At 32.9% G+C, this 23,810-nt stretch overlaps 2 protein-coding genes across 2 annotated transcripts in view; both read left to right on the top strand.

Annotated features, from left to right (window-relative positions):
• Window positions 1-23,810, top strand: part of LOC127709723 (NF-kappa-B essential modulator-like) — a 238,806-nt gene that overhangs the window by 136,534 nt on the left and 78,462 nt on the right. The gene's annotated exons all lie outside the window — the stretch shown is intronic.
• Window positions 8,429-18,493, top strand: LOC127709995 (mitochondrial inner membrane protease ATP23 homolog). The gene is made up of 6 exons (XM_052215706.1): window positions 8,429-8,712; window positions 10,747-10,792; window positions 11,570-11,651; window positions 14,666-14,800; window positions 17,214-17,303; window positions 18,190-18,493. The coding sequence occupies exons 1-6, from the start codon at window positions 8,460-8,462 to the stop codon at window positions 18,394-18,396; spliced, it is 813 nt and encodes a 270-aa protein (XP_052071666.1). The 5' UTR covers window positions 8,429-8,459; the 3' UTR covers window positions 18,397-18,493.

Raw genomic sequence — 23,810 nt, 5'->3', positions numbered from 1 at the left:
TAAGCTCTTAAGAATTTTTTAGCCGGAAAACTAGACATTCATGCAGTTAAACACACAAAATATACATTTTATCAATTAATTGAAATTCAGTCTGGATAAGGATGAACAGTAGCCTTTTTGCGTTAAGCTCTTTTAACTAAAAAAAATATTCACATGCAACATAACCAAAGTAAGAAATTAGACTAAAGCACTAAAGCTAACAACTGGAGACACACTTACTTGAAATCACTTTATTATATCAATTTTAGTCCTGCTTAGGAGCTCGTACTCTACTGATCTATCTCTTTGGTTACATATCACACCGACACGGTTGTTTACAGCAATGGTAATGATAGATCAACAAAGAGCCTTGATATAAAAATAAGAAGATGTGGTATGGTTGCCAATGAGACAATTAAACACCAGAGACAAAATGACGTAAATCTAAGCAACTATATACTAGTATCACCGTATGTTCTTAAACAGTGAGCTTATCCCATACCATATAGCTAGCTATCAACACGGATGTAGGAGCCGGGGGTGCAAGCGTGCCAATTCCCCCGGTCTAATTTATAAAGGTGGCAAAACAATGTTCCCTCACATTTTTGGCATATTTTTGTATTGCATACAACAATTAACAATTATTGGGGAAACTGACTAACTTTTTGACCATACAAGGTTTTTTTGCTTCTCACTTCCAGAATATTGCCCCCACTATTAGTCTACTCATACGCCCCTAATTAAGGCACCCGACGACACGACAAAAGATAAATTACTTCAAACGAGTGGCAGTGTTACACATGTTTGCGAGCGATCAACCCTTCCTAGCTCTAACCTGGGACTGTCGGTTGGAAAGGGCTTTACTTATCAGAACGACACAAAGCACAAACAAAAATTTACAAAGACTAAATAAATTGAAATATATAACTTTGAATTCATTACAGACACGGACATAGCGAACCAGTTGGAATATATAAACACCATAAAATATGGCCAAAGCAACATCACCGTCTAAAAAAAGAAAATTAACAATAGGAATATGATTGCCAATGAGACAATTAAACACCAGAGACAAAATGACGTAAATCTAAGCAACTATATACTCGTATCACCGTATGTTCTTAAACAATGAGCATATCCCATATCATATAGCTAGCTATTAACACCGATGTAGGAGCCGGGGGTGCATGCAAGCGTGCCAATTCCCCCGGTCCAATTTAAAAAGGTGGCAAAACAATGTTCCTTCACATTTTTTGGCATTTTTTTTATATTGCATACAACAATTAAGGATGTTCTCTCCTCTGTTTCAAAATAACAAGCCTTTTAAAAGAATGTTATGAATTGATAGTATATAAATAACTGAACTAAAAAAGCCGAAAAAAAATATAGGTCCGTGTCCTTGCTTTTGAGATATAATTAATTGAAAATTTGACTGGAAATGATTTTCTCTAGAGTTTTCATGCATTTAACATTGGCACCTTTTTTCTTTCAAAAACTATGAAAAAATATTAAGGATTTGATAAGAGTTTCAAAAATGGCTTTTAAAACTATATGTAATAAAATTATGAAAAGAAATGTAGGGGTTAGCGGTCAAAACTTTTTATTGGCTCTACATGGATAAAACTCGTCTAGAGGATTCCGAATATCTAACCAAGAGTAGCGAACATCCTAACAATTATTGGGGAAACTGACTTACTTTGAGACCATACAAAGTGTTTTTGCTTCTCACTTCCAGAATATTGCCCCCCACTATTACTCTACTCATACGCCCCTAATTAAGGCACCCGGCGACACGACAAATGATAAATCACTTCAAACGATTGGCAGTGTTACACATGTTTGCGAGCGACCAACCCTTCCTCTAACCTGGTACTGTCGGTTGGAAAGGGCTTTACTTATCAGAACGACACAAAGCACAAACAAAAAATAAACAAAGACTAAATAAATTGAAATATATAACTTCATTACAGACACGGACATAGCGAACCAGTTGGAATATATAAACACCATAAGATATGGCCAAAGCAACATCACCGTCTAAAAAAGGGAAAATTAACAATAGGGAACGAAAATCGTCCATTTTGTCCTTAATTTTGTAGTTTCCCTTGTAAAAAGACGCTGTTGACCTTCAATTTCTTCGCATATCTTTTGGGGGTTAAAGATGTTATATTGTTTGAGTCATACCTATGTAGAACGAGAAACGGTTTTAAACAATGCAATGTTAATTTTACTTACTAAACTTGAACTTCTTCCTCTACTCTGTAAAAACTGCAAATGTATCATTTTAGTATGTTTTTTACTATTTAACTAAAAAAAACCAATTGGGATTTCAAAAGCACATGTAGCGTCTGAAAAGATTCAAACGGATTTTTTTTCGGGCCGGGGGTAAAACAGTGTAGGTAGATACGTTAAGAAAGTAAAACTATAAGCGTGTATACCCTTTTAGCATGTCTTTGATGTTAAAAACAAATTTATTAACGAAACAATTTTATATTTCCTGGGCAATTGTATTTTTGTGTGATGGCTCCTATACTTGGATGTTTTTCATTAACCTGTATGCTGTTGTCAATACTTTTGGCTACATTTACAAAAAAAGTTCTTCAATATTTCAGACATTTCTTGTTTGGTTTATTATCATTTTTCTTTCTTCCATGAGCAGAATTTCTGTTTGGTTGGTCCCTCCTTTGTTTTTTAAAAATGGATTTATAGTTGGTCAAAAGTATTTCGTTCTAAGAAGTATTTATCAAGTAACTTAATGTTGTTGTTTTTTAAAGTTTGCTACATATTTTCTTTGTGTTCTATATGCCCCAGGTCTTTCTGTTTTCTTTTTGTATTCTGCTGATTTAAACTGTTTGTTCATGTATGGTATATGTTTGGCAATATTTTCCTTTCTATAAAAGGTTCATGTGTGTTTACTATTTATAAAATATTTTGGTTGATGTTTTCACATTCAGTGTTTACATAACGTTTAGGTCAACATCCCAGTTTTCTCCTGCAAATCAACTAAAAAATAATTTACATAAAACTTTTTTAAAACTTCTACATATTCTGCATGTATTTCGGTTTGCTATTTGGACGTTCACATTTGATCTGAACACCAATTAAGTTGTAAACATCCCTTAAAACATATCTAAAATTACATATCTTTCCACATTTATTCTCTTGTTTTGTTTCCACATTTATTCTCTTGTTCTGTTAACTTAAGATAACACCTAAAAGAGTTGAATTCAGTGCTTCTAGTAAAACAGGTTAACTGCATTCCTCATCAAATTCTTTGGACATACGAAATTTCCAGTCGTTTAAATTGTACTATTGTTATTAATCTATCAATACACAGAAAAATATATGAGTAGATGGAAAGGGTATTGGGAGACGGGGAGAAAGGGGGCGGGAGAAAGGAGAAAGGGGGCGGGAGAAAGGAGAGAGGGGGCGGGAGAAAGGAGGAAGAACTATCAAAGGGAGACGAACTTTAATGTTGAAAAAAAAATAAAGAGGTAAAAAAACGAAAGAACTATATTCTAAATGTTCTAATAAATGGACAAATCTTTGAAATCCTTGAATTTCATAAAGACATGCAAAGAGATATACCACGTAATTGTATATTAGAAAGTGTAATACCCCCTTTGTTACCTGGTCAGGTTGTATATACATTAGATGAGGAGATTTACAATAGGCTGACCAGCTCTCTTCAGACTGATACAATGACGATCAATGAAAAAGCCGTTAGCGAGACGTTTGAGGAAGAGGAAATTGTACTGACTGTACTGAGCTGTGAAAGAACGAGACGTGGGAGAACTGTTAAAAAACCAAGATACTTGATGGATTTCTATTAATTCTGTACATATTATATTATATTTTATAGCAAAACTTAAGACAAATATTTAAGGCCAGATATATGTACACAGGTTCATTAGTTTTCTTGTCTTATGCCTTCACATGTGGGTATCTGTTTCCTCTAAGTATTTGGCGATCTTCTACAAATTTAAAAAGAAGGGATGCTGACAATGTCAGAGAGATACACTCCCTCCTCTAAACAATATTACATGTACTTAACGCGTTTTCCAGGTCACCTTAAAATATTTACGTTATCCACTTGACCATACAAAGTAAGGTGTTCTCGAGGACAGGGAAAAATAGAGATGACACAATAAAAAACTATGTCTAATTTCATGATCCTCATATATGACCATACATATCAAAAATGAGTTTCTTGACATTGGGGCATGCACAATGCACCATTGACAACATTCCAACATTGTGTACTAATTTGCGTACGAGTCGGAGGATGAAAGAATTATAGCAATAGAGATCATGTCAGTACCTTAACCAACCTGCCTCATAAATGCCTACATGCCAACAAATGTGGCACAATCTTTGGATGAATATAAGGAATGCCTTGACATCATATTTAACATCAAGAGCAAATATATGATCAATCACACAATATCATCTTATGTGGAGATCTAAATGGGTTATTAATATCAACAAGAAACAACAAGCATGATATTAGTCTCAAACAATTTACTTCTGTTAATGGATTAAAGCCAACTCGAGATATCCAATCCCAACCTACATATTTTCACACAGATGGAAAAGCTACTTCTCAAATTGACTATATTCTGTCTAACAATGACATCTTACTATCAACCAATATATACAGCCAAGATCCAGTAAACACGTCAACCCATGTACCAGTAAAAACATGTACAAATCTGTATCTAGAAATAAAGAAGAACAGTAAATCTAAAACAAATTCAGTAGCATATAAATTAATATGGGAAGAAATGGATAAAGACATATACATAAATGAGATTGATAAACATCTTCAATACCTTCCATCCGATGAAACTACTGCTGATGATAAGCTAAAATGTGTCATGGGAATTCTACACAAAGCTACCAAACTAGCAGTACCATCAAGAATTATCAAACTAAATGGACCCAAAAGAAAAGCTTCCCCTGATGTTAAAAGACTGATTGGAATTAGCAAAAACAAACATAGACTCTGGAATGATGCAGGAAGACCACGAGACGACCATCCTCTCTTTAAAGAAAAAAAGGAAGCCAAAAGAAATCTCAGAAAACAACAGAGAAAAGAAACTGCATTAGAAAAAGAACGATTCATTCAAAAACTTGAAGAAAATCCAAATGACCAAATATTCCACCAACTTATCCGAAGAAATAGATCAGAAACTTCAAAATCGGACACTGATTTACTAAAAATGGGAAAGGAAGAAGCTATATCCAAAAAAGAACAATGTGAATTACTAGCAAAATACTTTGAAGATTTGGCCCAACCAAAAGACAACGTTAATTTCAACAACGAAAAACTTCTGAACTGTAAGAAAAGATGTAAGATCATAAAGAAATCGCAAAGGCTTCAACTAACTCAGAAGTTACCATAACAAAGGCAGACATCCGGAAAGCTATAAACCAACTCAAAGCTAAGAAAGCAGCAGACGAATATGACTTAGCCGCAGAACATTTGAAACACTCTGGGGAAAGCTTGCTAGAAATACTACAAGAGACATTTAATCAAATTCTATTAGAGGAAAAAGTACCATCAATGTTTAAAACCGGAACAGTATCACCGATTCTGAAGAAAGGAAAATTATTCTATGAGGTAGAAAATTACCGTGGCATAACAGTTACATCAGTTATTGGAAAAGTATTTGAATATATCATTTTGGATAAAGCCAACCTAATGAAATCTGGTCAATCTCCGTTACAATTTGGTTTTACACAAGGATTATCACCGAACATGGCAGTCCTAATACTTTCGGAGGCATGCTCGGAGATCTCAGGAAAGCAAACCATTATTGTCACAACACTCGACAGTCAAAAGGCATTTGACGTTGTTAGTCACGAAATACTGATGGACAGGCTATATCATTACGGGCTAAATCTGAATTTGTGGAACATTATCGAGGAGCTATATAGCGGCGTAACATCAACAGTAAAATGGAAAGGAGAAACAAGTACAAGCTTTGATATACACCAGGGCGTGCGTTAAGGAGGTGTCCTATCTACTCACCTATATAAGGCCTACATAAATGAACTGCTTCTTGATCTGCAAAAACGAAATCTAGGTTCTCATATAGGCAACAATTATGTGGGATGTCCTACTTGTGCAGATGACATCGTACTTTTATCCCTCAATAGAGAAGAAATGCAAAAAATGCTGAACATTGTCGATAACTACTCAAAAGACCATCGATTTAACATCCATCCTCAAAAGAGTAATGTTATAATAAAGACTGGAAATAAACGTAAAGATCCTGAAGATAGCGATGCTTTTAAAATGGGGAACAATGATTTAAATTGTTCTGATCGTACGACTCATCTAGGGCTCACAAGATCAACAAAAGATGAAACCAGAATAAATGTAGATGATCGCATCAGTTTAGCCAGAAGGACGTTGTACTCTCTCATAAAGACGGGTGTACATGGCTCAAATGGCTTAAATCCTAAATCATCATACAGGATCTACCAAGCATACGTCCTACCAAGGCTACTATACGGGTTTGAAACTCTGAATGTGAACTCTAAAGAAATGGCGCTTCTATCAAGCTTCCACCTCGATATTTTGAGAAAACTACAGTCTCTTCCTAAAAGGACAGCATGTGCATCAGTATACCTACTTCTGGGAGCTCTACCGCTTAATGCTGAAATTCACAAAAGACAACTTAGCATCTTATTTGGTGTTCTCAACAGCAACAATGAAACTATTAGATCACTAGCTATGCGTCAATATATGTCCGGAAGATCAACAAGCTTCTTTACCAAAACAGCAGAAATTTTAGAGATGTACAACCTATCTTTCTTTCTTGAATTATTCGAAAAGAAGTATACAAAAATAGAATGGAAAAAACTGACAAAATCAGCAATAAACGAACATTGGACTAACAAACTACGCCTAGAATGTGAAGAAAAATCAACTTAACAAAATTTAGCAATTTCGAACTTAGGAAAAGGTGTCATACACCCTGTTTGGGCTACAGTTTCCTCATCAGTCTCTGACATCAGAAAAGCAATTACAAAAAGCCGCATGTTAACGGGAACCTATCTATTACAAGCTCATAGACACAGATTTAACCAGGCTGAAGTAGACCCGATTTGTCCAAACTGTAGAACTGAAACAGAAGACAAAATAGTTGCCGTTAAAAACTTTAGTGTGATCTATATGCTTAACTATCCGCAGCATTAATATCTGCTTGCTTACCTCTAATATACAACATATATATAAGCCTGAATGTGTGTATAGCCAGTCAGTTTAAATCTTAGTACAATGTAGAACTAACTTTTATAACGCAAAAATATATCATTGCTTATTAACATTATCTAGAAAATATCCATCCGTAACATCTTGGGAATGCATAGTTTTTTAGGTTTGCTCTACTATGCTTTCATATGAATGATGACTTTTAAAACATAAACTCTATCCAGTAAATTCAACAGCCAAAATAGTTCATTGATTTTATTAAGCTAGACATTGCTTTTATCATCGAACCTGCATCCTGGACAACGTATGGGTTATCCGTGTATATAATATGTACATTTCTGTAAATAAATTGTGTGCATGTGCAACGTTATGGTGGAGGATCTCCTTACAACATTCTAAATTTGGAATAAATTGTGAATATGTTAACATTTTTAAAAAACTAATCCGTTAAGGGAACACAGCTAGCTGTGTGTGCTCCAACGCTGGAGGGATCTACATAAAGAAGAAGAAGAAGAAGGAGGCAGGCCTTGTTCGTAAAATCAGTATATGCTTTAATAAAGACCTATGCCACCTATATATGGTCATATATTAATTCAAATTTGTATTAAAATTGATCTGAAAACAGACGGTTGTTAAGGTGGGAGTTGGAAGCAGAGGGGCGGGAGAAAGGAGAGACGGGGCGGGTGAAAGGAGAGAGGGGGCGGGAGAAAGGAGACGAGTTGCGGGAGAAAGGAGAAAGGTACCCCCCTTTCCACCCCCTCATATATATCTTTTGAGTCTTGTTTTCTTAAATAGCGGCGCGGTTATTGTTCATGAAAAACCAAAACCACTGTTGCACAATAGCGTAAGTATTTACATATGAATGTCTGCCTATGCTAGTAATGAATAGATGTCAAATGAAAAAAACAAGTTATACTTTTACCATTTTATTATTTTTTTCTAATTTCTGACAATATATTGCACCCGTGACCTATAGATATTTAGCGATGATATAGTCTTGTATTTTCGAAAGACATCATTAAGGTTGCATTTTTTAAATATTTTTTCTAAGAAGCATTTTATGCTGTGATCTTCGCTTCGCTTACAAACTAATAGTATGGGATACCTGTTTTCATTTAAAAAAAGGGTAGCTGATCGATTCTCCGTCAATATATGTGGTGCTCCGGCCGGCCTATATAAGAATTTTACTAACTTCGGTAGTATTCGTTTCTTTCCCCGTCAATATTTATAACCCTGTCCATGTCTGCAATATTCTGCAATGTCAAATACAAAAGACACCGGTGCAAATGAAGGGAAAAGTCAAGAACACTCAAATAAGGAAAAGTTAAAACCAACAGAAGAAGAAGATTATGGATATTATTTTTATCCAGACCGTGACACACGGTCCAAGGTAGACGAGGATAAATCTTTCTTGTCTAAAAAATGGGAGAAGTTTATGAGATCAGGATACAGCGGCGACAGTGGTGACCAGCTCAAATGTGAAAGCAATGTTATATGGTGTAAAGAAAATGGTGAGATGATAAAGTAATGTACTGTAAACACAGATACATTACAACTGTACAAATTACTTGATTGTCAATCAAAGTCCAAGTGTTCATCTGTAGTAATCATTTTGGGGGGTTCTGTGTACTTTTCAGTAACAGCAAAGCTGTTTTCTCTCTTTTTTTTAATGTTATTCCAATAAGCAAAATAGAACTGGACCAAATGAATCATATCTCCTTCTCCATAATTCATATTTTTTGCACCAGTTCTTTTATATCTATCTTTAATAAATTATAGTGTCAGAGGAGATAGTCTCACAGGTAGAGGTCAAGATGTAGAACATGACCTTGACCCTTGACCTCAATTTCCAAGTTAGGACCAAAGGATCTCAAATCAAAAGACTAGGTCTTTACAGTCTATGGATATTATGAGTTATACCAACAACATCAACAATTACTTACTTAAGTATCAAAGGGGATATAACTCCTATAAGATGTCATCAGATCGCTTCGGTCAAAATTGACCAGAGCTTTCTGTTGATGTAACAAACAGTGTGAGCTCAAAAGCACCATTCCTTTTGATATTATATGTTACATATCAACTGGCATCTTGTGAAACCACAAAACTGTGCAAGAAAAAAAAGTTGCAGAAGAAGAAGGAAAAAATAATAATAATCAGAAAAAAATAAAAAAGGTCTTTCCATTGGAAAATGGTAAGACCTAATTATGTATGAATACAGTTGGAAATGAATACATGTTGTACATGTATGTAAACAATTTTATCAAAGAATTATATAAAACAGAAAATTAAGAAACATGGTACAATTGCCAATGATAAAACTATCTACTACAAAGCAAAATTTTAAGGATCTACAGGTTACTGTACTACATGTATCTTCAACGATGAGTAAATGTTGGAATTATACAAGAACATATTTAGACAATACACCTTAAACTGTAACTGTGTCTGCGCATGCATTTTATCTTTTTCAATTTAATGTTTAGATTTTATAAACTGTTTGGGCCTTCAGCAATGAATTTCGCTGAAGGTAAGACAAATGTAGATGATGAAAGATAAACATTCAGATTATCAATGTTTTGTGTATAGATGCCTCTAGGTCTTAAGTTAATGTATGGCATGTGTCAGTGTCCTTGGAGTCATTTTCATTGTTTAAATATACTTACATGACTTAAGGTCAAGGAACAGTAAATGGGCTATGTCACAGATTTTGATAAAAATTTTGCATACACCTTTGGCTTGTTGAACTTGAACTGAAAATCGAAAAAATAATGAATTCATCTCTTTTATTTTCTAAAATATTTCTGATCCAATTCTTTCAAACTAGGCGAAGATTTGTATTGAAAGCACATAAAATTGTCAAAAAACATTCTTAAATTTGTAAATAAGTCATCAAATCTCCAATTTTAAGTCCATAGATTTTTCTTTAAAATTATATGTTGTTAAATTTTTGTTTTAATGATGACTTGTTTGACTGCTTAGGATGGCGTCTCAAGGACAAGGTAAACATGGTATACCTCCCTATACTTCAGGGAATCTAATCTACGTAATAGTATCAGGCTTGTAAAGTCATAATAATGAATTGTCTGTTGTTCATGTTGTTATAGGAATACTATATACATGTATATTTATGTAATTTTGTACTGAAATTTAATATAATTGAATACAATGAAAATAAATTTATTAAAATAATTTTTTCCACCCAATCTTTGTGAAAAAGTTTGATCATGACAAGAAAGAGTGAGGTTATACATGTTATAGATGGTCAGGCATTTAGGTTTAAGAATTTATATTGGTAAATTCTAAAAATGTTATGCTATTCAAGGTTTTTATTCGAACACTTCATTTATGGGGATGTTGAGTTCAGCCTGCTCTTTTAATGATTGACATGGACAGAAAATTTATTTCTGTAGTTGTGAACTTTAAATAGAAATATGAATAAAATCGTTTTATTATTTTATTGGGAAAAAAAGCATCTCACGACACCACAAAATGTGTTTGAAATATAATATCATCAATATTTTTAATGCCTTATTTAATTTCAGATTCTCAAGTAAAGCTTATGTTAGCTGCATTGAAGAGTAAAGGATGGTTTGTTTATTATTTATGTTATCTTTTAATTATACTAAAACAGTATGTAATGCAGTAATAATTGTTTGAAGTTATTTACCAAATGAAAGTTTGAGTATTTTTTTCATTCTTTTTATTGATGTAATAATCTTGATTACCACTGCAGCTTTTATAGATTTTCAAAGTATCAGTATTTATACTTTACACATGAAAGTAAAAATAACTTTACACCAACAGATATACATGTACATGAATATGAAAAGTAAATATAAGGGAATTGCAAAACACAATAAAAACATGTACATGAATATGGAAAGTGAATACATGTATAAGCGAAATGCTAAAAGAAATATGAAAAGTAAATATAAGTGAAATGCAAATAAAAATATATGTAGATATAAGAAGATGTGGTATGAGTGCCAATGAGACAACTCTCCATCCAAGTCACAATTTGTAAAAGTAAACTATTATAGGTCAAAGTACGGCCTTCAACGTGGAGCCTTGGCTCACGCCGAACAGCAAGCTATAAAGGGCCCCAAAAATGACTAGTGAAAAACCATTCAAACAGGAAAGCCAACGGTCTAATCTTTATAAAAAACAAGAAAAACTTATGAACCACATCAACAAACGACAACCACTGAACAACAGGTACATGAATAGGAAAATAAATTTTTAGGAACCACAAAACAAATACATTTACATGAATATGAAAAGCATAGTAAAGGGCACCACAAAACATAATGAACCTTTATTGTGCAAAGTTGTAACATATTTGTTTTTTTTTCTTCTCTATTTTAGTGAGATCAATTTAGGTCGACATATCTCCTGTGAACCATGTAGAGAAAGATGTAATGGAGGATATGATCCTAATTCTAATCAGGTTGGTTTCTCTACAAGAATGAAATATTATGTTTAAAAGCTCTGATATTAGCCCTTTCTTTTCTAACACAACTTTCTTTTTACCCTGAGGAAAAATATCTGCATTTGGAAAAAGGAAAAATTTACAGTGAAAATTTTCATTAGTTACATGTAAGTGAGTACATTTTTGTTACACATTTTAGCTGTTTTGCACAACATGCCAATCCAGCTTATAGTATGTTGAATGTTGAGTGGGCAATGGATCAAAGAGAATAGGGTATCAATTTGTGTTTAACTAATATCAACTTCTACAGTTTTCAACTTAATGCCTTCACACTTTGAAAAATATTTGTACATACATTGAAGGTATAATCCTTTTTGTACACATTTTTAGATTTTTTCCTCCAAAGTTTCCAGATGGCAAAACTAGGTCATTTTCAATGTCAATCCCAATTGAATAACTTAGGTTATGAATGGTAAATAATCAACTCCTACTATTTTCAACTTTGAGCCTGAAAACTTTCCATAATCTGTGTATTTATATTGAAGATATGCACATCTTGAGAATTTTTGTAAGTTTTAGCAAGGATTTGTATAGTAAGACTATACAAATCCTTGGTTTTTGCTAATATTTTTCTTAAGTTGTGCTATTCTGTAGATGCCACCTTTCCTAACTACATGTGTCTTTATATATCATGTATAGCCTTTCAAATAATAAACCATCAATATTACAACCAGGCGATTATGTCTTTGGCCCATTTTACACATGTTAGTTGTTAATGTATGGGTAAACCTGTTTAACTTGAGAAAGTTAAGAAAATTAAAGAGCACCTACTGGAAGGTATATTCTTAAAACTTTTTGATGTCCTGTCTTTTCAGCAGGCCATAATCAGGAAAAACAAGTCATTCTGTCTTGTCATTGTCATTTCTGACACAACCTTATCAGTTTTCTTCATAATTAAGTATACATCTTTGTCAGGAATTAACATTGAGGATGAAATTTGTATTAAAAATTATTATCCTGTAATGTGAAACACACTACTGAGTAGACACCTATATGATAATTTGGCCTATTAGTGAGGTAGCTACCAGTCATAACAGTCTTAACATTACTTGGCCACAATCATCATTGGGATATCTAGTTAAAAAAATGTGTCTGATGACCCTGCCTGCGAACCAAGATGGCAGACATTGCTAAATATAGAACATAGAGGTAAATGCAAGTTTTGCCTATTATTTCGAATCTCGCTTTAAATAGAGAAAAGTTGACAGGGCAAAAATGTTTAGAATGTAGAGCTCTATTGTCCATCTAAGTCAAAACTGTTTGACTACTTCTTATAAGAGTTATTGCCCTTAAATGATGAATTTTACCATTTTTAAAAAAAATTGCCTATTATCTTGAAAAATATTATAGATAGAGAGAAACTGTAAAAGTAAAAATGATCAACAAGACAAGATCTACAAAAAAGTCAAATGACGAAAATTGTTAGACGACTCCTTAATGACTCCTTAATAGAGCTATTGCATTTAATGACGATTTTTACCAATTTTTTGCGTTATTGCCTAATATTTTAAAATCTATAATAGATAAAAAGAATCTATTAAAGCAAAAATGATCAGCATGACAGAATCTACAAATAAGTCAACATGGTTGAAATCTTCAGTCGAATCCTTATTAGAGTTATTGCCCTTTAATGACGATTTTTACCATTTTTTACCTTTGAATAATATCTTAAAAAACTATCATAGATAGATAGAAACTTTAAAAAGCAAAAATAATCAGCAAAACAAGATCTACAAATAAGTCAACATAACCGAAATCGTTAGGCAACTCCTTATTAAAGTTATTTGCCCTTTAATGATGATTTTTGTCCATTTTTGCCTGTTACCTTGAAAACTGTTATAGATAGATAGTATCTTTGAATAGTACAAATGATCAGCAAGGATAGATCTACAAATAAGCTATAATGGATAAAATCTTCAGTCGACTCGTTATTTGAGTTATTGCCCTTTAATGATATTTTTTTACATTTGTATGCCTTTTTTGACGATTATCTTGAAAACTTTAATAGATAAATAGAAACTTTAAAAAGGAAAAATTATCAGCAGGATTAGATCTACAAATATGTCAACATGACTGAAATTGTCAGTTAAATCTTAATAGAGTTATTCCCCTTTAATGATGATTTTTACTAAAAAGTGGCCATTGTTTAAGATGCAGGTGAGCAACACAGGCTCTTTAGAGCCTCTAGTTTATCTGTTAAAGGGACTAGGATAAGTGCCCATTTTGGTATTTTTTGCTTAATGTTCTAAAATATAAAAAAAAATGAAAAAAATTTCAATATTTTAGTCTATTTTGCACCTGAGTTTTATGTGTATAGTCAGCAATTCAACTAGTTGCCAATTGCAAACCTGTGATCTTGGTATTAATTGTTTTTATCTGTTTTAGTATAGTATTGAGTGGAATTGTAATGACAATGAAAAATGCTGAAAATTTAAGATCAAACACAACCTTATAATCTCTAGTCCTTTATAAAGCTGATGATCAAATTGTGGATTAATATAGGGTTTCATTTACAGAAGAATATATGAAAATTCTTTTAAATTTGAATTTTAGCACTTAAATGACTTTTTGAAAACTTTTTTTTAACTCTGTTGTCTCTACTTATTCTTTAGAATCCAGCATATTTTACATTTCAATTGTTACAGTTGTTATAATACAGAATTCTACATATAGCTATGCAAAGATATTCAAGGTCATATGGTTAACATTGGGGATTCATTGATACACTGCAGTATCATGTTAGTGCAATTTATTTCCATAAATTTGACCTTTATTATTAAGAAAGTTTTTAAAAATTATTCTTAAAAATAAAGAAATCTATTCATTTGAAAAAAATATCCTCTTACAAAACATCTTCATATTTATTCTAACATTACATATATATATACAAAATCACAACCTTTTCCCTTATTTTGTCATCTTGATATCTCAATAACTGGAATATGTATGAAGTTTATTTTACTTTTATTTAGATTGTTGTCTGCCAAAACAATACAAGGAAAAAAGATGTTTGCTGTTCAGTATTAGCTCATGAACTTACACATGCCTATGATAATTGCCGTGCCAAGGTGGATTTTACAGACATAGAACATGTAGCATGTACAGAGGTACTGTTGATTTATATAACTGATAAGTTTCTCTTAAAAAAAACTACCCAAGCTTTTCACTGAACCTTTTTTTAGCTTGCTGTCTGGGCAATTATGAGCTACTGCTATCAATGAGTGTCTGTAATCCATTGTAAACATTAAAGTTATATATATCATGTTGGGAATGAAGGAAATTGTACAAATATAAAAAATTTAATATCATTATTGTATGTTGAAATGGATGCATAAATAGAGAGAGTATCCTAATTTGCAGATTACTGTAAATTCAGAAATTATTGCATGCATTTATTATTGCGATTTTTGAAGACTGGACGAAATTGTGAGACTATTTATTGTGATTTCAGGAAAATCTACATACTTATGTAGGTATCAGATATCTAAATGCAAGTTCTTATTATTGCGATACTTACCTTGTTGCATTATTCGCAATTTAATAAAAACCTTGCAATAATTTCTAAATTTACAGTATATGCTGATTCTGAAGTGCGTTCAGGAAATTGAAGTCTGGTTGTAAAATAGATTAATGAGACAACTGCAATGATAATTTCCATAACTTATAATTGTTGAAATACATCTATATAAAATTCCAATTCAGCCGATCAGTTGCTGGAGTTTAGGTTCATTTTTAACTGGATTTTCGAAGTAAAAATTGGTTATTGATTTGGGGATGGTGGGTGGTTGTCTGCCAAACAGTGTCCGTTCATTTACATGAAAATGCTTTGAAGAATTTTTTTCAAATTTAAATATGTTGTTTCCTGTGACTAAATGAAGGTCAAGTTCAATTTTCACAATTTTAGCTTTTCTCGTTGTTCAGTTATAGCCCTTTCCCAAGAATTCAATTTTTGATGAATTAATCCATTTCTGTACAAAGGGAAATAACTCATTTTTTAAAAGATTTTTAAAAGACATTGTATTAATGATAAATGACATTTTTGATTTTTTTTTCTTTTCGTTGGTAAATTTGTTTGAAGAATTTTGTGGTAGGTTTGTTTGTTATTCTGTATAAACTAATTTTCTGAATGCTATATATATATATTTTTTTTTATGAAGTGAACTCCTTTAATTAGATAATAATCTATTTTTATTATAGGATATATTTCATTACATTTAAAGTTGTTGACATTAATCATAGCTAAGTTGCAGATCTGTATTAGTTTGTGACAAATGAAAGAAAAAATATTTGGAACTATTAATTATATTTGAATATAATTTGAAAATAGATACACATTGTGTTACATCATATCTAATTTTAGAGAACTATTAATCATATCAAATGTTAGAGTACTATGTTAAACCATATTTCTGTTCAAAGGGAAATAACTCAAACTTATTCCATGAACACATGATAACATCAAAATTTCTTAATAACTATTGTTATGTGGTATTTTATTTTTGTTGTGTGTTAATGTTTAATTTTTACATGATCCTGTTTGGGGTTCAGATTTGCAAATATCATTTTCATTAATAATTAGATAATAATCTATTTTAAATATTCAATCACAATCCAAATTCAGAGCTGTTTTAAGCTTAAATGTTGTGTCCATACTTGCTCACCTGTTCAGGGTTCGACCTCTGCAGGAAAATCCGGTTTGCTGTCACTTGACAGCTTCTTGTTATAAGATGTATGGCATTACAAATTTCAGATTAGAACATAAAAATTCAAACTTATATGATGTATAGCCTTACATTTCAGATTAGAGCATAAAAATTCACACTTTTACAATGTATGGCTTAACATTTCAGATTAGAGCATATAAATGCACACTTATCTAATGTATATAGATATAGGAAGATGTGGTATGAGTGCCAATGAGACAACTGTTTATCCAAGTTACAATTTATAAAAGTAAACCATTATAGTTCAAGGTACGGCCTTCAACACGGAGCATTGGCTCACACCGAACAGCAAGCTATAAAGGCCCCCAAAAAATTACTAGTGTAAAACCATTCAAACAGAAAAACCAATGGTCTAATCTATATAAAAACGAGAAACGAGAAACACGTATGAACTACATAAACAGACGACAACTACTGTAATCAGATTCCTGGCTTCATACTTCAGATTAGAGCAGCAAACTTCACACGTATATGATGGATGGCTTTACATTTCAGATTAGAGCATAAAAATTCACACTTATACAATGGATGGCTTTACATTTCAGATTAAAGCATAAAAATTTGCACTATTACAATGTATGGCATTACATTTCAGATTAGAGCATCAAACTTTACACTTATACGATGTATGGCTTTACATTTCAGATAAGAGCATCAAACTTCACACTTATACGATGTATGGCTTTACATTTCAGATTAGAGCATCAAACTTCACACTTATACGATGTATGGCTTTTACATTTCAGATTAGAGCATCAAACTTCACACTTATACAATGTATGGCATTACATTTCAGATTAGAGCATCAAACTTTACACATTGTTCAATAGGAACATCAATGATGAATGGTGAAGCTTCCCCTTGGAATTATAAAGAAGCACATCAGGTATATCCATAAAGTTTTTTAAGATGTCTTAAGCACAGAAGTCTTTTACTATAGTCATTAAAAATCAAAGATTTATATCAGTTTAGTCAACATAAAGAAATTTAGGACATGTGGTATGAATACCAATGATGCAGCCTTTCACCAAATAACAAAGAAAGGGAAAGTGCCTTTCTACACATATAAATATCACAACAACTCTAAGATTTTGAGCTTGAACCTCACTATTGGCAAGATGTGTTCCACTCCCATTTTAATTGAAAAGGATTTCCAGTTTTCCTGCCGAAGGTCAATGGTTCTCTCTGGGTACTCTGTCTTCCTCCATCAATGAAAACTAACTGCCTTGATAGAGCGAAGGTCGCTGAATGTAGCCTTTAACAAACAATTTCAACATTAAAGAAATACCATATTCTATATTGTAAGCCTATGGAGAAATGTGTATAAAATTCGAAACTAACAAATAATGTCCTAATTTTAGTTAATAAGATAAAAGATAATGCAACTGTAAGTCATTACATTGTAAAAACCATCACCAGACTGCAGGCTTGTGGCTTGGGATGTGCACATTAAATGTGTAGTGGTAAGTGATGTTAAACATATTTATGAGTGCTGAGTCCAGGACAGTGTATCATGGGAAAATAATGAAACAATCGAAATAGAGGACTCATTAGTATGTTACTAAAAATTATCATTTAACAGTAACAAATGATTCCAATATTGCTCCAAGTTACACATTTTAGTTTGTCAACTCTAGTAAAATTGAAAATCAGTATTTCTATATGCTTAAAAATTGCTTGTAAAAACCCCTCAATTGAAGATATGCTTTGATCAGATGAAATTATTGAATGATATTACATGTTTAATCAAGTTAATTTACCAATATTTCCAGTTATGTGTGAAGAACAAAGCTTTACATTCTGTACTGTTGGTGAGAAATGTGTCAATGGATGAGGCTGCAACTGTTGTGGACAAAGTTTTTGATAAATGCTATGCAGACTTAGAACCTGTCGGCCGTATACCAAGGAAATATACTAGGGATGCATATTTATCTTTTGTCGAAGGAAGAACGCATGGATATTTTGATAAGGATTCATGAAAATTATCATTTTATTATTATTTTATTAAAAAAAAATTGTCAAAATGATTTATATTTATGAATGTTGCATATATTAAAATCAATTGATGAAAAAATACATTATTAGAATTCTTTAACTTTTTAACCTTTAAAATGGCTGACCTAAGTATGCTTGACCTAACTTTATTTAATACTGTACATTTAGTACATTGCAATTGTTTGTTGGGAAGCAGTAATTATTATTTTCAAGGGATTTTAGTCAAAAATATGTATATCATTATATTTCAATGACCAATTCAGAATTTCAACTTTAATCTTTATAAATGATGCCAGAACCTCTAAAACAGTAGGGGCCTCAGTAGCCGAGTGGTCTAAGTAGTCCAACTACTGGACCACTAGCCAGTCAACACTGAGGTTGTGAGTTTGAATCCCGCACGGGACAGGTGCACTCGACTCCAATCTTTATTGACTAGGATTGTCAGTTTTCCTACTGAAGGTCGTGGTTCTCTCCAGCCACTCCGGCTTCCTCCACCAATAAAAACTGTCTGCCACGAAATAGCACAATAATGTTGAAAGTGGCATTAAACACCAATCAATAAATCAATCAATCAATCTAAAACAGTAAATTCTAATACTAGTAATGCAATGACATTTCTGAACTTGTCCATTATAATTGGAAGATTACTGTCATATATATATTTCAAATTGATTATCATTCTTTTTTTCTTTCAATATAACAATTTTAATTCCCATTTTTCTTATTTCCACCCACATAATGTGATATATTTAGTGGATTATGGCAGTCTTCTGAATATAAGTAGAATAGTAACAATATTTCATGCATTATTGTTTTTAAAAATTGTCAATATATAAGAGGATGTTGGGTAAACATCAATAAGACAGTAACCCAAAGACGAAAATAACCAAAAGACATCTAGGTACACCATGTCTAGCTCACAAAAGTTGTGAATAAATTTTACAGAACTAATAAAAGAGATGCCATCAGAGGCTGGTTTAGGGGGGAGCTACATATATGGTTAATGCATAGATTTTTTACTTGTCCCACTCCTTACATTGCCTAGTTTAGGACCCCCTTTTTTCAAAATCCTGGATCTGGTCCTGAAATTGAATGGAGGTCCTCAAAGATTTATGGATATTCTAAATTGGAATTATGGAGGCCCTGAAATATTTCAGGACCTCCTAAAATACAACGATTAAAATTGTTGTCCAATCATAATCAGATGGCTGAAATTTTGAATGCCTTGTATACAACGGTGTTGTCAGAGATGAAATAGGTATGAGAAAAACAGCTCATCCATTGAAGACCTTCCAGAAAATGTTGAGATGAAGAACATCAGTAAAAGCATTTTTCATCTGATTATCAAGATTGCAGTATTGAGCCATCTTCAAGTATTCAAAACTTGAATTGAATGGTCAGAATCTAGACTAAATTCTTTTATACTTCAATTTGTTACATCTTAAATGAATTTTACAAACATAAAACTAGTGTTATGCTTTTGTGTGCAAGTCATGTTGACCTGTATTTAATTGGAGGCTGAAAGGTTGATATATAATTATATATGTAAAACAAATAGTACCATACTCAATAGAAAATCAGAACTAGGTTGTGAGTCGCTCATTATGCAATAAGTAAACTTGAAGGTTTTCATTGTTTGGAGAATTAGATGTTAATGGTCAGATGCCTCCACAAATAATAGGTCCAAATTACTTTCTTTTAGGAGGTCCTTAAATATTATATCAGGACATCCACAATTCATGATATCCTGAAATATTTCAGGACCTTAATTATTTGGTGTCAGGATATCCTGAAATATTTCAGGACCTTAATAATTTGGTGTCAGGATATCCTGAAATATTTTAAGACCTCTACAATTCAAATTTAGGACCTTCAGAATTCCATTTCAGGATGTCCTGAAATCAAATTCAGGATGTCCCGAAATATTTCAGGAGGTTCATTTCTTAAGTTTTTAATGTTTAAACTTTTTACCCTATATTAATTGTATCTCTTTAGATTAAATAGGGCATTATGTTAAAGGTTTTAGAAAGTGTCATTTGTACAGTACAGTATATTGCACAAACCCTATATAGTAAGTTTGAATAATAGCTCAGTCTGGTTGAAATACAGATGTGGTGACATACTGTAAATGAATAAAAGGGATACATGATAAATGTCAAATTGATGAAACCCAACAACACAATAAAACCAATTGTACTTCTAAATTGTAAGTAACCTACTTCTTGAGATGCCACTATGAGTCTGAATGGATGTTACAAACCAATGTATTGCATAAATGCTACTGTAAGATTTGGATAGTAAGTTGTGATAAGGCTGTATCTTAATATAATGAGATTCTACAGTCAGTTTTAGATGGATAATTGTATTGAAGCTTATGCCACTACAAATGTATAAGATTTGGAAAGTTAGTCTCACTTAGCTGTGCTAAGGCTGTGTCTTACTGAGATTCTCCTGCAAGTTTAAACCCTTTGTGCTTAGGCTATGTATTGCTGAGATTCTACTTTCGAACAATAATTTGTGCTAAGGCTGTGTCATGCTGAGATTCTACTGTAAGTTTTAGGAAATTGTGTCTTGCTGAGAAACTACTGTAGGTTTTAGACAGTTGTACTAAGGCTGTGTCTTGCTGAGAAACTACTGTAGGTTTTAGACAGCTGTGCTAAGGCTGTGTATTGCTGAGATTCTATTGTAAAATTCTGACTGTTTAATAGTTTTGCTAAGGCTGTGTCTTCCTGAGATTTTACAGTAAGTTTTTCGAAGGCTGTCTTGCTAAGAGGCTACTGTAAGATTCGGATACTAGTAGTAAGACAGTGCCGGACAGTAAGTTGTACTAAGACTGTGTCTTGCTGAGATTCTATAGTATGTTGTGCCAATATTGTGTTTTGCTGAGATGCTACTGTAAGATTCTAACAGTCAGTCGTGCCAAGATTGTGTCTTACTGATATTCTTCTTTAAGACTATGACAGTAAGTTGTGCTAAGGCTGTGTCTTATTGAGATTCGGACAGTAAGTTGTGCTAAGGTTGTGTCTGGCTAAAATTCTACTTAAGTTCTGCTTAGTCTGTGGCTTGCTGAGACGCTACTGTTATTTTCAAACAGTAAGTTGTGCCAAGATTGTGTCTTTCTGAGATTCTACTATAAGGTATAGACAGTAAGTTGTGCTAAGACTGTGTGTTACTGAGATTCATATGTAATATTAGGACAGTTAGCTGTTAAACTGACAGTAGAATCTAAACAAGATACAGACTAAGCATAAATTACTGTCCGAAGTTGCATCTCAGCAATACATAGCATTAGCACAACTGTCTTAAAATGACAGTAGAATAACAGCAAGACAGAGCATTTGCACAACTACTAGTAACTGTCTCAATCTTACAGTAGAATCTCAGCAAGACTCAACCTTGGCACAACCTACTGTCTGAAAATTACTGAAGCGTCTCTTCAAGAAACAGACTAAGCACATCTTACTGTAAATCTCAACAAGACACAGCCTTAGCACAACTTACTGTCTGAATCTTACAAAAAGCATCTCAGCACGACACAGCCTTAGGACAGCAAACTGTCCTAATATTACATTAGAATCTCAGTAACACACAGTCTTAGCACAACTTACTGTCTATACCTTATAGTAGAATCTCAGAAAGTCTGTTTCTTGATGAGACGCTTCAGTAATTTTCAGACAGTAGGTTGTGCCAAGGTTGAGTCTTGCCGAGATTCTACTGTAAGATTGAGACAGTTAGTTGTGCAAAGGCTCTGTCTTGTTGTTATTTTACTGTCATTTTAAGACAGTTGTGCTAATGCTATGTATTGCTGAGATACAACTTTCGGACAGTAATTTATGCTTAGTCTGTATCTTGTTGAGATTCTACTGTCAGTTTAATACAGTTGTGTTAAGGTTGTGTCGTTCTGAGATGCTACTGTAAGATTTGGATAGTAAGTTATGCCAAGACTGTATCATGCTGAGATTCTACAGTATGTTGTGCCAAGATTGTGTTTTGCTGAGATGCTACTGTAAGATTCGGACAGTAAGTTGTACTTATAAAAATGAGAATGGAAATGGGGAATGTGTCAAAGAGACAACAACCCGACCGAAGAGCAGAAAACAGCCGAAGGCCACCAATGGGTCTTCAACACAGGAAGAAATCCCGCACCCGGAGGCGGGCTTCACTGAGCTGGCCCCTAAACAAAAATGTGTGCTAGTTCAATGAAAATGGACGTCATACTAGACTCCAAAACATATAAAAGAACTAAAATTTAAAAACATACACGACTAACAAAGGCCAGAAGCTCCTGACTTGGGACAGCCGCAAAAATGCGGCGGGGTTAAACATTTTGTGAGATCTCAACTCTCCCCCTATACCTCTAGCCAATGTAGAATAAACAAACACACAGCAATACGTACAGTAAAACTCAGTTTAAAAGAAGTTCGAGTCCGATTTCAGAATAGGTAACAAAAGAAACTAAGCAAAATGACAATGATACATACATTAACAAAGGACTACTAGCAGTTACTGACATGCCAGCTCCAGACCTCAATTAAACTGATTGAAAGATTATGCCTTCATCATATGAAAATCAAGCACAATCCCTCCCGTTAGGGATTTAGTATCATACCATCATAAAATATATAAGAAGAACATAACCCGTATCATCCCAACAACTGGTTTTAGAATAAATGTGTTTATTTCCGATACAAAGACCCTATGAGTGAATCAATATTAATACCGAAATATGCCATCTTTAATGACCTGACAACAGCATCGTAACTTATCCCTTCTGAATAAGTCTGTTTAAAGGTTTGGTTAGCTTTTGATGTGAATGCCGACATTTTTGTGCTTTGTATAGAATATTACCATAAAAGATTGGATGTGAAATACCTGAACGTGTAAGATGTCTGCATGTTGATTTATATTAACGAAGGATGTCCTTGTACCGATGATAAAATTTAGTAAATTGTTTACGATATAGATATCAAGATCCAGGAAGGGGCAGTGCTCATTGTTAGTATTAGCTTTATTTAAAGTCAGTTCAGCAGGATAAATCTCATTAGTGTATATACTCAAGTCGTCATTATTGAGAGCCAATATATCATCCAAATATCTAAAAGTGTTATTAAATTTTTGTATCAGATGTTGTTTCGTAGGTCTTTGCTGATTTTAGTCATAAATTGTAACTCATTAACAATACAGAAACAGGTCCGCAATAAGTGGTGCACAGTTAGTCCCCATTGGAATTCCGATAACTTGACGATATACGGAATCTCCATAGCGAACAAAAATGTTATCTAGTAAAAATTTAAGGGCAGTTATAGTATCAAAGCAGGTCCAATTGACATAGTTCTTTTGTTTGTTGTTACTAAAAAATGACCTAAAAGAGTTTGAACTTATATATTCGCATTCTGAC

This window comes from Mytilus californianus, unplaced genomic scaffold, assembly GCF_021869535.1.
Source record: "Mytilus californianus isolate M0D057914Y unplaced genomic scaffold, xbMytCali1.0.p SCAF_1, whole genome shotgun sequence".
Lineage (NCBI taxonomy): Eukaryota > Metazoa > Mollusca > Bivalvia > Mytilida > Mytilidae > Mytilus > Mytilus californianus.
Note: the sequence above shows the minus strand (reverse complement) of the source record. Positions and strands in the feature narration are given on the sequence as shown.

Excerpts from the sequence above, each read along its gene's own strand:
- LOC127709995 (XM_052215706.1), top strand. The coding sequence starts at position 8,460 with ATGTCAAATACAAAAGACACCGGTGCAAATGAAGGGAAAAGTCAAGAA. Across the intron at positions 8,713-10,746 it reads TATATGGTGTAAAGAAAATG|ATTCTCAAGTAAAGCTTATG; the intron begins GTGAGATGATAA and ends ATTTAATTTCAG. Across the intron at positions 10,793-11,569 it reads GCATTGAAGAGTAAAGGATG|TGAGATCAATTTAGGTCGAC; the intron begins GTTTGTTTATTA and ends TCTCTATTTTAG.